We start from the raw sequence: 15,113 nt of genomic DNA on the forward strand, positions 1-15,113 counted from the left end.
TTCTCTTCCCTCTTCCTTCCCCAGACACAACGGAGCCAACCAGCTTCTCCAACCTGGATCTGAATGAAGAAGACTCCGATGACCCTTCTGTGACCCTGGACCTGTCCCAGCTCTCCATGCTGCCCCACCTGGCTGACCTGGTCAGTTACAGCATCCAAAAGGTCATCGGCTTTGCCAAGATGATTCCAGGGTTCAGGTAAGAAGTTTCTGGGACATCCAGGAGACAGAGTCAGAATCCTATCCTGAGCCCAAAGAAGTCTTGGAAATTCTCAACCTACTGCTTCCCAAAATACACCTTCAGGTTCTTTCCCAGACCTCCTAAATCAGAATCTCTGGGTGAGGTCCAGATCTGTATTTAAGAACGTCAGCCTCTCCAGCATTATGGGGCAGGCTGGCACTGGAAAGCCATGCATCCTTCACAGTGTCTGTGTGATAGAACAGACATTGCCCAGTGAAGTTCGACACTGGGATTTCCAGTGTTGGAGCCGGTGTGTCCGAACTGGATTGAGAACTCTGAGTTTGCTGCTGTGTCCACTCCAGCTGCCTTGAATCTAATTCTCATATTATCTTTTTATTTTTTTTAATGTTTTACTTGTTTATTTGGCTGAGCTGGGTCTTAGTTGTGGCACGTAAGATCTTTGATCTTCATTGAGGTATGCAGACTCTTAACTTCGATGTAGCGATAAAACCCAGGCCCCCTGCGTTGGGAGTGTGCATGGAGTCTTAGCCGCTGGACCACCAGGGAAGTCCCTCATGCTATCCTTTTAAATTAAACCTACATTAATCCTTCACTCCCAGTTCTGAAATCAGGATGAAGTGATGGAGTGGAGAAAGGGCTGAGCTTGTGAAGTAATTTAGAAATCCTAGAGGGAGAGGGAATTGCATCTATAACCTGGGCATCTTTCACCCGACTGATGTATCACCCAAGGCTATTTCCTAATTGTACTGAGATATTTTTTGCCAAAGTAGGTAAGTATAAGGAGTTTGACTAAAGTAGCGCATGCTTAGTCACTCAGTTGTGTCCAACTCTTTGCAACCCTATGTACTGGAGCCTGCCAGGTTCCTCTGTCCATGGGATTCTCCAGGCAAGAATTCTGGACTGGGTTGCCATTTCCTCCTCCGGGGATCTTTCCAACCCAGGGATTGAACCTGCATCTCTCACGTCTCCTGCATTAGCAGGCAGGTTCTTACGTCTGAGCCACCCAGGAAGCCCTCAACTGAAGTAGAGACCCTCCCTTATGGATTCATTTGTACATGTTTAAATGTTCTATTGTTTTGGTAATAATGGTATATAATACTTATATTTAAATGGTTGTGCGTGCTCAGTCACTTCACTCATGTCTCACTCTGTGAGACCCTATGGACTATAGCCTGCTGGGCTCCTCTGTCCATGGAATTATCCAGGCAAGAATACTGGAGTAGGTTGCCATACCCTCTTCATTTAAATGGTCATGCAGTGCTCAATATTCTCAACAGTATGTAAAAGTTGACACTTTTAATAGATATGCTGGGAGGCAGTTGAATCTATATTTATGAATGTTTATAGCCTCCTTCTTTCTAAAAGTTCATTTGGGACATTGTCTTCAAATACATGGACAATGTGGTTGAGACATGAAGTAAGTTAAGGAATATCAAGCAGCATTCTCATCATTTCAACTAATAGCAATAGTCGAAGTCGTACCAGAAAGGGGCAGCATGCTTCCTCAACACTAATGCTCAGATTCGGGGCTAGAATATTGGGAGCTGGAAAATGACTGTATGTTGGCCAGCTCTGGATTGAAGCTAACAGGGGGTGCATTTATTGTTTGGGGAATCTCTGCTGTGTAGGGAAGCCATCAGCTGCTGTCAAAATTGCCACGCTACCAGCTAAATGTTAGTAATTGTGCAGCTAAACCCAGCACTTCCCAGTTTGTTTCTATCCTGAGACAACTTGCTGTCTGTTACTTTATGCCTCACGCCAATTCAAATACCAGGTATTTCCAATGCTCTTTCCTGGAATTAAAATGAAAATTGTAAAGGAGTGAAAACATCAAATGGTGTTGAGACATTCTTACCACATCGCGCACCTTGGTCGCATTAAAAGGAGTAAAGGCCACTCCAGCAGGCAGAAGGGGTGTTGTCTGTGAGGCCCGAGATTCACCCTACAGAGCCCTTCCTTGGAACCGATGACACATTCTGCTCAGTACAAGTTCCAACTCCCTCCTCCTCCCTTCATGTTACTGTTGGCAAACTGTACTTGTTCCAAAGTCTTGTTTTGTGTAAATAGCTAGAGAAAAAACACTTCAGGTTGTTGATGGATACACTGTAGCAGGCGGCTCCCAGCTGAATTCCAGGAGCAGCAGACCTCCTCTGCGCAGGGTTCCTCCTTCCTAGCCCAGTGGACCAGAGAGCACCCAAAGCCCTGTCCAGAGGCTGAGGTTTGGTGATTATCAGTGGTGGCTGGGTGATTTTCCACCTGTGAAAATCGTCCTAAAAAGAAAATGACTTGTTTAACCAGACTACCCAAATGCACCCCCTCTACTAAGTAACCCGAGCCCCAGTTTTTCTCTTGGCCCTCATCCCTTACCCTTACCCCACACACCCTCATACAAAATAGCATCACTAGCCCCTCAATTCCTCTCCCCATGTGAAAGTCATGTCCGACTCTTTGCGACCCCATAGACTGTAGCCCACCAGGCTCCTCTGTCCATGGGATTCTCCAGGCAAGGATACTGGAGTTGCCATACCCTCCTTCAGGGGATCTTCCCAACCCAGTGATTCAACTTGCATCTCCTGCATTGCAGGCAGATTCTTTACCACTAGCGCCACCTGGGAAGCCCTTCTCTCCCCAAGGATGAGATAAAATCTCCCCCCACCCTACCCCCACTTCCTTCCCTTTCAAGTCTCATTCTCCAGAGTTCCCTGGTCTAGCCCTGCAATCCTGGCCGAAGTGAGGTGTATACAAACAGGTACTGCAGCCACCCAGCTATTGAGGCCAAATGGATTAAATCATGCTTGAGTTGACTTTTCTGGCTTTGGCATGGCTTGAGAAGTCACAAAGTGGAATGTTTTCCAACAAAACCGGAGCAGGCCTTGGCAAGGGCTCTGGGAGGGTCACTGAAGTGGATGTTCGCTGGGACTGGATGGAGCAGATGCTGCCCCAGGCCTGGACCAGGGCCCAGGCTACCGGGACCCAGGCGGGGCCAGCCCATCTGCTCTCCGGTTCTGCCGGTTTCTGCAGTTAGATGTTCTGTTCTTCCAAGAAGTGAAAGAACAATGGCTGCATCCCTGGTAGCTTTGATCTTGCTGCCTGGAGGCAGGGGTGGAAAGTGTGGGGAGGGCAGGATGGGACTTCTGTGTGGATGAGTGGAGGCGAGAATACAGGATGAGGCTCCAGTGCGGGTGTGGGACCAACATGGGGCAGGACTGGATGGGCCGTGCTGGGTGTGAACTGCCCTGTGGTGTGACTTTGGCTCTGCTCCTGCCTCCCACCTCTTCTCCCTCAGCCTCTTAGTCTGCACCCCACAAATCTCCCTCCCTCAGCCCTGCAAGAGAAATGCAGGGGAAAGCGGCATCAGGAGCAGCAGCTCAATGACCAGGAGTGGTCTTGGATCTGAGAACCAAGGAACCCAGGTTTCACTGCCCAGAGGTGTGTATGAGGGACCAGACCCAGTCAACCCCAGAGGGTTACATGCCTTCAACCTCACCACTATTTTTATCCCTAGGGACTCCTTCCTGGGTCAAAGGCCTGGGGTCACAGTGCTTCCCTCCTCCTGTGCTTTTCCTCTATATTCACTTATGCATCTGTCCAGCACTCAGCTTTCTTACATATACCATGAGAGATAAAAGATGACTGGCCTCCAGAGGGTTGGTGTCTGATGGAAGAGACAGATAGACATGTGAACGGCTGCAGTGAATGCAGCTGATGGAATACAAGCAGGGAGGGTCTGGACACCGCCTGGCAGGGATGGGAAAGACAAGCGTCTCACAGATGCCCAGAAGCGGCTGCAGGTGTGAAAACTGATCTGGGTGTAAATATTAGTCAGGTCCAGAGAGAAGCCCAGAGCCAGAGCTGATGCAGGAACCAGGAAGACCTAGGTCTCTTCCTGACTTCTCCTTTACTTCCACCGCTACCCCCACCCACCACCATTACCAGTTCTGGCTGCAAGCTGCACTTAGAAAGTCCCTGTATTTCCAGGCTGTGGGTGGTAATTAGAGGTCGTTCTAGATTTGCTCTCATAGAAGTAGTATGTCTGGATCACAGTAGGCAGTGGTCCTGCTGAAATCTCTGTAGCCAGGCACCCGTGGGATGCTTGTTTACTTCCAGCCATCCATTCTGAGTGTCCCCATTGAACAAAACATTAGGTACAAAGATGTCCCTCATGGAATTACTTATAACAGCAAAACTCGTTGTTGCTATTGTTCAGCCACTAAGTCATGTCCGACTCTTTGCAACCCCATGGGCTGTAGCCCACCAGACTCCTCTGTCCATGGGATTTCCCAGTCAAGAATACTGGAATGGGTTGCCATTTCCTTCTCCAGGGGATCTCCCCAACCCAGGGATCAAACCCACATCTCTGGGCATTGGCAGGTGGATTCTTTACCACTAGCCACCAGGGAAGCCCCAAACAGCAAAACTTAAAAGTGACCAAAGTGCCCAAACATAGGTGGGTGGGAGACCGATTAAATAACCTTTAATACATTGATGTAACATGATGCCTCACACTATGAACTGACATAGAAAATTGGACACAGGATTACTATGACCTGGTGCACGTTTGAAAAAGAGGTATTTACATGGAAAACAGATAGGAAGAAAATAAACCAAAATGTTTGTTGTGGTTATGAGCCATTTTTACTTGACTTTATATTTTGTCTGTATTTCCCCAAGATTTAATAATGAACATATTTTACTTGCATCATGAATTAAAACCCAAATGAGGGTGGTATTAGTTTTCACTTTTTCAATGGGGATTGAGCACCCAGAGAAGGGTGCCAAGGACAGTGAAACATTCAGACACCATGGCATCAGGGTTGTTTATTCCAGAGAAGAGGCAAGGGGAGAGGGGACATGATGGCTTTCCTTAAATGGTTAAAGGGATGTTCCATGGATTGGGCTCCACTGGTGACTCAGTTAGTAAAGAATCTGCCTGCAATGCAGGAGACTCAGGTTTGATCTCCGGGTGGGGAAGATCCCCTGGAGAAGTAAATGGCAACCCACTCTAGTATTCTTGCCTGGAAAATCCCATGGACAGAGGAGCCTGGTAGGCTACAGTCCGTGGCGTCACAAAGAATTGGACACAGCTTATCAACTAAGCCACCACCACACCCATGGCTAATGCAGAACTCAGGTTCTGTGTTCCTTGAGAGGACGGAACTACAAGCCATGGATGAGTGTGTCATCTTGTGGGTTATTGCTCAACAGAAGATGTTATTAGCCCAAGAGCCAAGCACCTCATGACTGTGGCCAGAGGCTGGGAGCTCCCTGGCCCCGGGGGGAATCCCGCAGAGGTTGTGTGAAAGCCATCTGTTAGAGATGCTGAGGAAGGAACTGGACCACAGTCTCGAGGAGGGGCCGTCCAACTCTAGCACTTTGTGATTTGCCTTCAGCGTAGCCCCTTTGGTGCCCATCTAGTCATGCAAGCCTTTCCACACCTCCTCACCTATCACCTGTTGACCTAGGGCTCTTATCCATTAACATCTGTTTCCCACCTTTTTACATTCCAAAGTGCAGCCACAGGGGGTGACAGCCCCTCAACAGGATATCCAGGAGGAAGTACGCAATCAGAAAGAGAAAGGGAAGAAGTGGAAGCAGTTTGATCTGTGGGCCCTGATTCTTTCCTTGTCTTTGTTCAGATAAGCCCAGCTCGTGACTCAGAATAGTGGAGCTAGTCATGAGCCTCTTGACTCATCAACACAGAGTTATTGACCCTCTTGTCAAGCTCAGGACTCAGTGATCAGTGCAAGTGTGGTGCTGGCCTTCAAGCAGTTTATGATAAAGAGCCAGAGACAAGCATCTAAAGGACACGAGTAACTAGAGCCTATTATACAGCGTGAAGTAAGTCAGAAAGAAAAACACCAATACAGTATACTTACACATAAATATGGAATTTAGAAAGATGGTAACGATGACCCTATATGCGAGACAGCAAAAGAGACACAGATGTAAAGAGCAGTCTTTTGGACTCTGTGGGAGAAGGTGAGGGTGGGATGATTTGAGAGAACAGCATTGAAACATGTATATTATCATATGTGAAATAGATCGCCAGTTCAGATTCGATGCATGAGACAGGGTGCTCAGGGCTGGTGCACTGGGATGACCCTCAGGGATGGGATTGGGAGGGAAGTGGGAGGGGGGTTCAGAATGGGGAACACATGTACACCCATGGCTGATTCTTGTCAATGTATGGCAAAAACCACTATAATACTGTAAAGTAATTAGCCTCCAATTAAAATAAATTAATTAATTTTAAAAAATAAAAATAAAGGACAGGAGTGAAGGGGGAAAGGCAAAATAGAGGTACAAGCAATGTGCAGCAGGTCTTATAGGAATGGCTCTAATTTTTTTTTTTTTTGGCTCTAATTCTGTAAAGAGAATCAGAGGGTGGAGGGATCCATGAGAGGCCTAACTAGACTCAGGACCTGAAGAAGATGCATTCTCTAAGCTGGAGCTGTCCTATGTTTAAAGGCATGGCAGTGTGAGAATGCCGAGCATCCAAGCATGGAGTAGTTTTATGTTGTTAGGATGGAGGGCTGGTGGAGTCTGTGATGGGAAGCAGGGCTGGAAAGACATGTTGGAGCCAAGTTATTGAGTATGGGCTTGGCCCTAGGGTGTTGGATAGTCAGTGGGGATTTCTGAGCACAGGAGTGACACTTTCCTGTAGCGACAGTAAGAAAGGCAAATGAGAGACTTGACTTCAGGATTCTAATAAGAGGCTACTGAAAAAGATGATGAAACTCTGAATCAAAACAGTCTGGAGGGAGTGGGGTCCAGCGATGTCCTGGAGACAGAGTTGACTTCACTACTGGAAGGACCATAGAATAGGAGCCACTGAGGATGGTCCTGGCCACGCTTTTGCAGACCTCCGTATTCATGCCGTGGGCTTCCCAGGTTGTGCTAGTGGTAAAGAACCCACCTGCCAGTGCAGGAGACATAGGAGTTGTGGGTTTGATCCCTGGGCCAGGAAGATCCCCTGGAGAAGGGGATGGTAACCCGCTCCAGTATTCTTGCCTGGAGAATCCCATGGACAGAGGAACTGGCAGGCTACAGTCCATGAGGTCCCAAAGAGTCAGACATCTTAGCATCTTAGCACACACATACTCATGCCATAGCCCTGGGAGCCTCCTCAGTCTCCATCTTCCTGACCCTAGAAGAGCCATGACTGCTTAGGCTTGGGAGATCCTGGAAAGTCACTGGATTTTCCCTGTCAGTGGCTGAGTTACACCAGCTGGCATTTGGTCACACCTTTGAGTTGTTCTCCTTCAAGAAACAGTCTTGTTCTTCCCACCCAGGCTGCAAGTTCCTCAATGGAGGACCCAGAGCACGTGCTCGTCACCTGGCAGGGGTATGCCTGTCAAAGCATCATACTGATCGGCATGACATGAAGGTCTTGACGATTAACCTGACCTCCCCCTCTACCCTCCCTGGCAGAGACCTCACCCCTGAGGACCAGATCGTGCTGCTGAAGTCGAGTGCCATTGAGGTCATCATGCTGCGCTCCAACCAGTCCTTCACCCTGGACGACATGTCTTGGACCTGTGGCAGCCCGGACTACAAGTACCAAGTCAGCGACGTAACCAGAGGTGTGGCTGGGTTCTGCCTCCACCTGCCTCAGCTCCACCCGTCCTGGGGCCATGTGCCCCACCAGGCACTTCAGAGGGAGGGAGGTAGCAACTGGGAGAGAAGGGCGAGGGTCAGGCCAGAGGGTGGGTGGAGTGGGGTGGATGGCCCCTGCGGGTGCCCACAGCAGCCGGCCGGCCGTTCTCTCTTGTAGCCGGACACAGCCTGGAGCTCATCGAGCCCCTCATCAAGTTCCAGGTGGGGCTGAAGAAGCTGAATTTGCATGAAGAGGAACATGTCCTGCTCATGGCCATCTGCATTGTCTCTCCAGGTACCTAGCGGCATGGGGGGGTGGGGGGCATGAAGGGTAAGCCCCTCTAGGGCCAGCAGAGATGTTCTGGGGGGGGAGGGGAAGTAAGCAAAAGGAGAGACAGACCAGGAAAGACCCACTTTGCTGGGTTTGCACAGCCCGTGTGGTATGGGTTTGTTGAGGGTTCCCTCACTGCCCTTGAGCTAGTGAGACCATTGCTGGCTCATGGTTGGGATTCTAAAGAACCAGACTCAGGCTCTGCTCTTGTGTGAACTGGATTGACCTCTGCTGACACTTGAGGTTCCCTGGGGACAGGTCACAAAACCCTGGGGCCTGATAGATGGCTCTACTGGCCTAATAGTTTAGCTGACAGATGCTGGAGGCAGAGTGCTGTGACTCTCAAGCTCTCCTGCCTGTTTGGGGTGGGAAGAGGAAAAGAGGTCGAGAAGGAGGAGATCTCGCGGTCCTGAGGATGCTGGATGGCTGGTGAGGTTCCACCTAGACAGTGTTCAGGGAACAAGCCAGTGGCCTCTATAAAGGGACGCTTTCCTGGGCAGGCACCCAAGGAGAGGACATGGGCGCCCCTCCTGCTGCCCAGCGAGCATTCACTCATTCATTCATCGACTCAGCACCGATTTGTCAGGCTTCTGTCAAGCACCGGGCACTGTGCCTGGCCCAGGGACTCAGCAGCAAACAGGACACAAATCCCGCCCCCCCATCAAGTGTAGGAGGAGACATTAAACACATGCAATTTAACAACCAACTCCTAGTGTGGTGAGAGTTTTAAAAATAAAGTAAATGATGCTACAGAGGGTAGAGCAGAAAATGGGAGCCTGATGTCATCTGGAGGTAAGGGCTCATCGGGAATGACCTTGAGGAAGGTCCTTTATGCTATTACCTGAAGAATCAGTAAGAGGCAGGCAAAAGTAAAGGCGATGCCTTCCTGGTAAAGGGAACACAGATGTGAAGCCTGGAGGTCAGAGAGCCTGGGATCGGGATCCTGATGAAAGATGGGAGAATAGAGACAGGAGAGAGACAAGGTGGGGACAGGTTGAGATGACCCAGGTGGACCTGAGACTTGATCCTCAAGGCAGTGGGAAGTGGCCAAGGGGTTGGGGAGGCCTGGTGTCACAGGTCAGCAGCTGTCCGGGAGTGACCGAGGAAGATGCTGGGGGGTCTGTCTGAGGGGTGGGGCTGGGCGGTAAGGGACCCGGCTCAGAGCTGCCCCCACCCCCGCCGCTCTGCCCACAGACCGCCCCGGCGTGCAGGATGCTGCGCTGGTCGAGGCCATCCAGGACCGCCTGTCCAACACGCTGCAGACCTACATTCGCTGCCGCCACCCGCCCCCAGGCAGCCACCTGCTCTACGCCAAGATGATCCAGAAGCTGGCGGACCTGCGCAGCCTGAACGAGGAGCACTCCAAGCAGTACCGCTGCCTCTCCTTCCAGCCCGAGTGCAGCATGAAGCTCACGCCCCTCCTGCTCGAGGTGTTTGGCAACGAGATCTCCTGACTCTGGCGGCCTGCACTGGCGCCTGGGAGGGGCGGCCTCTCCAGGGCCGGGCACCCAGGCCTGGAGCTGGCGGCTGCCCAGCAGCCCTTTCCACCCCTGCTGGGGCTCAGCCCCGCCGCTCCCGCCTCCCCTCCCTGGCTGGCCCATCCTCTCTCCTGCCCCGTCTAACACCAGGTCGCCCTCACCTGCCGGCCACAGGCTGCACCCCGCCACCCCACCCCTCCTTCCCTCAAGGCCTCAGTCATGAGGATTTTTCGTTTATTTGACAAAGGAACTCAAGTGGGGGCAGAGGGCAGAGGCTGAAGGTGGGCCCTTGCCCGGGGATGCTCCCACCACTCCGGAAGTGGCTGCTGGCTGGTGCCGAGGGAACAGGCAGGAGGGAGAGACAGAGCCATTCCTCAGGGACAGAGACACCTGTACCTCCACTGCACTCCAGGCCCACCCATCCAGAGCTGCTGGGACCACCCTTCCTCTGCCCACCCACGATAAATACTGACTCACAACCCCCTCCTCATCCTGCTGCCAGTCCGTGCTGTCTGCCCCTGGGCGGCGTGCCGCGATGGGCCCTCCTCCTCTGCCTGCTTACCCTAGCCCTCCTAGGACACTCGCTGCCAAGGAAGCCCCAAAACCAAGGTGACCAAGATCACAACCCCCACTCTCCTTCGCACACTGCCAGCCAAAGGATGCTTGCCTAACGCTGTAGGGCCCACCTTCGTCCTATCACCATGGTAACACTCTCCCTGGTAGTAGCTCTGGTAGGATGGGCTTTCTCCCCATGGTAGGGGCCACTGGCCCAGAGCCGAAGTGCTGAGAGGCCAAGCAGGGAAGCGAGCAGGGCCCAGGTGATGCGGGGACAGGCAAACGCAGCCTGGTAGAGGAGTAGTAGACACAGGCCCCACCCATCCTGCCACCGAGCCCACGGCTCCTCAGCCTGGATCTCAGGGGCTGGCGAGGCGGGAGCTCTTCTCCCTCCCACAGTCCACGTGGCAGGACTGAACGGCCCCCAGGCTTCAGAGGATTGTGGCCACCATCCTCATTCAAACCCTGCGGGTCCCGATAACCCACCCCAGACAGACGACCGGCCACAGGCTCCAGAGCCCTTGCACAGCAGCTGTGGAGCTGGACAGGCCTCACCCTGGGGTGGATGGCCAAGGGTGGTGACCCAGAGATCGGTTCACCGTTCCCGCCCCCAGCAGTCTGGAGAAGCCACTTACCATCAGGGCCTCGTCTTTCCTTCCTGGCAGGATGGGATAAAGTGTAAAAGTGTCAGTCGCTCAGTAGTGTCCGACTCTTTGCAACCCCATGGACTGTAGCCCGTCAGGTTCTTCTGTCCATGGGAGGGTGGGATGAGGAAGAGGAATTTCCAGATCCCAACAGCCCCAGCCCGCCCTGGCTGCCTGAGTCTGCTTCCAGCACCACTCCATCATCTCAAGTGTGGGTGGGGGGCAGCGGGTCTGCGAGAGCATTTCCGGTGGAGTTGGGTGAGGCTGGTTCCTCCTTGTCCCCACCCCGCCCACTAATGTCAGAAAGGGCCAGTGAGGCGGGTGCGATGGGAGCACCAAACTTCAAAGTCGGTGTTCTTCCCATATCCAGAGCTGACATCTGATAGATGGAAGTTGTCTTTAGAATCAGACGCCTTTGGGACCACATCCTGATATAGTGGATAGTAGGCACCGCTCATGAAGAGATGCTTATGGGAGATGTGGACTTACATTGGGGAAGTTCTGCACACTATTGTTGTTATTTTACAAATTAAGGAGAGACCCTTGGGATCCAATTGTAGAAAAGTCTTGAAAATCGCTAACCCAGTTCAGTCCCCTTGTTAGAGAAAACTGATGCTGAGGAGAAGGTGTGACTCACCCAAGCTCGTGTGACTAGTTGGGAGCAGCCCCAGGTCTGGGCCTGGACGTTGGCCATGGGTCCCGTGCTGTTTTTCCTACACCGCGCTAGAGCTCAGACCTCATGTCCCATTCCCTGGTGGCCAACCTGCCCCTCGGTGGAAGCCCTGGGTTTTCGACGGAGCAAGTCCAGAGCCCTGCTTCTCTTTCCTGGGCTGTCAGCCCACTGACCCCTCAGGACCAGGAAAAGGGGCGCCCCAGCCTGCGTCTCAGTGTGACTCACACCCCACCCCAGTGTGGCCGTGATCAGGCGGGGTCTCTGTCTCAGCTTGGTTTAATGCTGTTGCCTTATCAATAAAGCGAATTTGTCTTTGTACTATCTTCACCCTCCCAGTGCTCCCCAGCCCTGCCCCCCGCAGGGAACACGGCAGGACACAATGAGGACGCTGTTCCTCAGCCTCGACGCCCCTGACAGCCCCGTGCAGTCCCAAATACAGTCCAGCAGCTGGAAGGGAGAGAAGAGTGAGGTTCCCTCGAATGAAAGAAAATGTTGTCATCTCTCTGTTTTAGAATGAGAGAATGTGAAGGCAGACAGTCTTAAATCTCAACCTTTTAAAGTGTATTATTGGAAGGCCAGGAAGTGTTAGTTGCTCAGTCATGTCCGATTCTTTGCCGTCCCATGGACTGTAGCCCACCAGCCTCCTCTGTCCATGGAATTTTCCAGACAAGAATACTGGAGTGGGTTGCCATTTCCTTCTCCAGGGGATCTTCCCGACCCAGGGATTGAACCCACATCTCCTATATTGCGGGCAAGTTATTTACCATCTGAGCCACCAGGGAAGCCAGGAAAGTGTACACCAAAAATGCCAAATAAACAAGATTCTGGGAAATAGGAAAAGCCTTCTCTGGCTGACTGGAAGAAGTAGCAGAATCAGAATGAGGTCAACAGGGAAGCTTGGAATGTGCAGCAGATCTGGTTAAATCTGGAAAAAAAAACCCAGCAAAGAGGGCTTTGAAGAATGAATGGCTCCTGGTGATTTCCAAAGAGAAAAAAACATTTGCCAAAAATGTGTCAAATAAAACCAATGAAGAAAGCTTCCCATATGGTAATAAAGATGGCGGATACTTACATAGCACTTACTTCATGGCAAGTACTGCTGTAAATAAATGCTTTATGCAAAACAGCTTGCTTTTTCCTTTTAAGGACCCTTTGGGGAAATGAACAACTACTACACTCATTTCACAGAGCGGATAACTTGCCCAAAGCGGCACTGGTGGTAAGTGAGAGATGGGGTTTGAACCTTGGCAGCTGGCTCCAGAAGCTGTTAATTACCTGCTACACTACACTGACTCCTGCTGAGCTGAAGGGGCTGACAAAGGACAGCTGGTCATGCCAGCACTCTACAGAAGGGGGTGGAAGGGAGGTTCCCATTCCTAAAGTCGACCTTGGGAAAGAGAAATTGGAGGTGCTGGATCCAACAGGGCTCTACTCTCAGGAAGCATTCAGCGGCATGTGTTGTATCCATTTCTGTGTGGCCCTTACCTAAAACCTCCAGAATAGAAACCAGGCACCTGTTGACCAAACTGTGCCCGAATTTGACATGACGTGGCAAACTGCAAATGACTCTTGTGAATATCCAGGACTTCAAAAGACCCCGAGGAGCCAATGCACCCCCTCCATTTCCAAAAAAAAGTGGGGTTTATGATAAAGGGTGGGGCTTTGCAAGTGATTCTAGTGGTAAAGAGCCCCCCCGCCACCCCCCACCAAAGCAGGAGACCTAAGAGTCACTGGTTTGATCCCTGGGCCAGGAAGATCCCCTGGAGGAGGGAATGCTAACCTACTCCAGTATTCTTGCCTGGAGAACCCCAGGGACAGAGGAGCCTGGTGGGCTATAGTCCATGGGGTCACAAAGAGCCAGACATGACTGAATCGACTTAGCACAGCACACGTAATAAAGGGCAGCTTTGCTAAACACACAAGCACAAATAATTAGCAAAAGACACAGAATGGTCATCTCAGGGGAAACCATGCAGGAAAAACATAACCAATGTATTTATTTGGGATAAGTTGGTCGGAGAACCTCTGGATGTGATTTAATTTTTAAGGAGCATCTGAAAAGATTTCAAATCAAATGTGTCAGTGGGGGATGGGATGGGAGTAGAAGAAATGGGGATGGGGCTTGAGGGCTGTTTTGTCAAGAAAAGTGAATGAGTTTAGAGAAATACCATCCCAGGGTACATCTCTGGCAGGAGAAATGTGAAGACAAGTCCCCAGAAACTGTTAAGAGGCTCTTATTTAGCATTTTTATAGATGATCCAGAGGAACACAAAATCTCCCAGGCTTTGTGCTACAATCAACTTTTCCAGGTAAACAGAGAGGAATGCATCCAGTTTAGGAGAAAATGATTTTTAGTTTTCATATTCCAGGCCTTGGGTCCACATCTGTGTTGTTCAATAAGGTAGCTGCATGTAACTATTTAAATTAAAATTCATTAAAATTAAATAAAAGTAAACATTTAGCTCTTTAGCTGCACTCACCATTCTTAGTACCCAGTAACCTCGGGCCTATGGGAACGGACAGACCATTTCCGTCTTTGCAGGAAGTTCTGTAGGACAGGGTTGGTCCACACAGTGCATCCTGTTCATGGATGGTATGTTTCTGTCCATCTGTTGGTCAGATGGACACTAAGTATTTGACACCATATGAGGTGTCACATGCTTCCCTGGTGGCTAAGTGGTAAAGAATCTGCCTGCGATGGAGGAGACATGGGTTCAATCCCCAGGTCAGGAAGATACTCCCTGGAGAAGGAAATGGCAGCCCACTCCAGTATTCTTGCCTGGAAAATCCCATGGACAAAGGACTACAGTCAATGGCATCACAAGAGTTGGACACAACTTAGCTACTAAACCACCATCACCAGAGGCTATTTAGAGAACATCCTCTCTACATCAAGCAGTGTTGTAATGGGACTGCTGTGAACACATCCACTCCTCAGAAGAAATGTAAGTAAGAAACATCTCACAGATCACAAAGCTGATAGGCTCGGAGCTTCATGTGGCATAAATAGGTCAGCACTGTGCCAGGACATACTGATTACCTCAGTTCTGGGGACCAGCAGACAGGGAGGGCTTGCCTGGAGTGACCAGAGCCCTCAGATCAGGGTCTCTGGCTGCTAGTGAGGTTCCCTGGAGGCTGTCTATGCACCTCGGATCTGTCTATCTGCCTGCCCCGTGGCCCTGCAGGGGACAAGGGTGATGCGTGACATCCCAGTGTGACCATGGGGATGCCTCTTCATGCCAACTGGCACTCACTGTAGGCATGATGTCTGCAAGGCTCCTGGAGGGGGGTGTGTGCCCCAGCTGGCCAGAAAGCATCGCAGGATGTGGAGCAGAGACTGGGGGTAGTGATGGGGGTGGTCACTGGTCCAGACAGCTGCTTGGAATCTATGCACTGAGATACACCGTATGTGATATAGGAGATGATGCTGCTGCTCGTGGGGTTCTGGGGAAGCCAGCTCTGAAATGTAGATGGAAGTGCAGGGAGCTCAAGGGGAGTGGTCACAAGGTCATCATTGTGGGCGGCAGGGAAGAAAGTGGGATCGGGTGGAGGGAGAAACTGGGCTGCGGGGCAGTCTCAACAGAGGTCTCAAGCAGCCCTTACGGGGGCTCTGAAACTGGGATGGCCCTTCAGACTG

General features: G+C 51.2%; 1 protein-coding gene across 1 annotated transcript in view; it reads left to right on the plus strand.

The window, feature by feature from the left end:
* The window catches only part of VDR (vitamin D receptor), a 56,166-nt gene extending 43,564 nt beyond the window's left edge, over positions 1-12,602 (plus strand). Inside the window, exons 7-10 of the mRNA XM_043885921.1 lie at positions 25-196; positions 7,631-7,782; positions 7,974-8,090; positions 9,321-12,602. Coding sequence (XP_043741856.1) covers positions 25-196; positions 7,631-7,782; positions 7,974-8,090; positions 9,321-9,580 — 701 coding nt within the window. The 3' untranslated portion in view covers positions 9,581-12,602. The remainder of the gene's footprint in view (positions 1-24; positions 197-7,630; positions 7,783-7,973; positions 8,091-9,320) is intronic.
* The last annotated feature ends 2,511 nt before the right edge of the window (positions 12,603-15,113 follow it).

Source organism: Cervus elaphus, chromosome 3 (assembly GCF_910594005.1).
Source record: "Cervus elaphus chromosome 3, mCerEla1.1, whole genome shotgun sequence".
Classification (NCBI taxonomy): domain Eukaryota; kingdom Metazoa; phylum Chordata; class Mammalia; order Artiodactyla; family Cervidae; genus Cervus; species Cervus elaphus.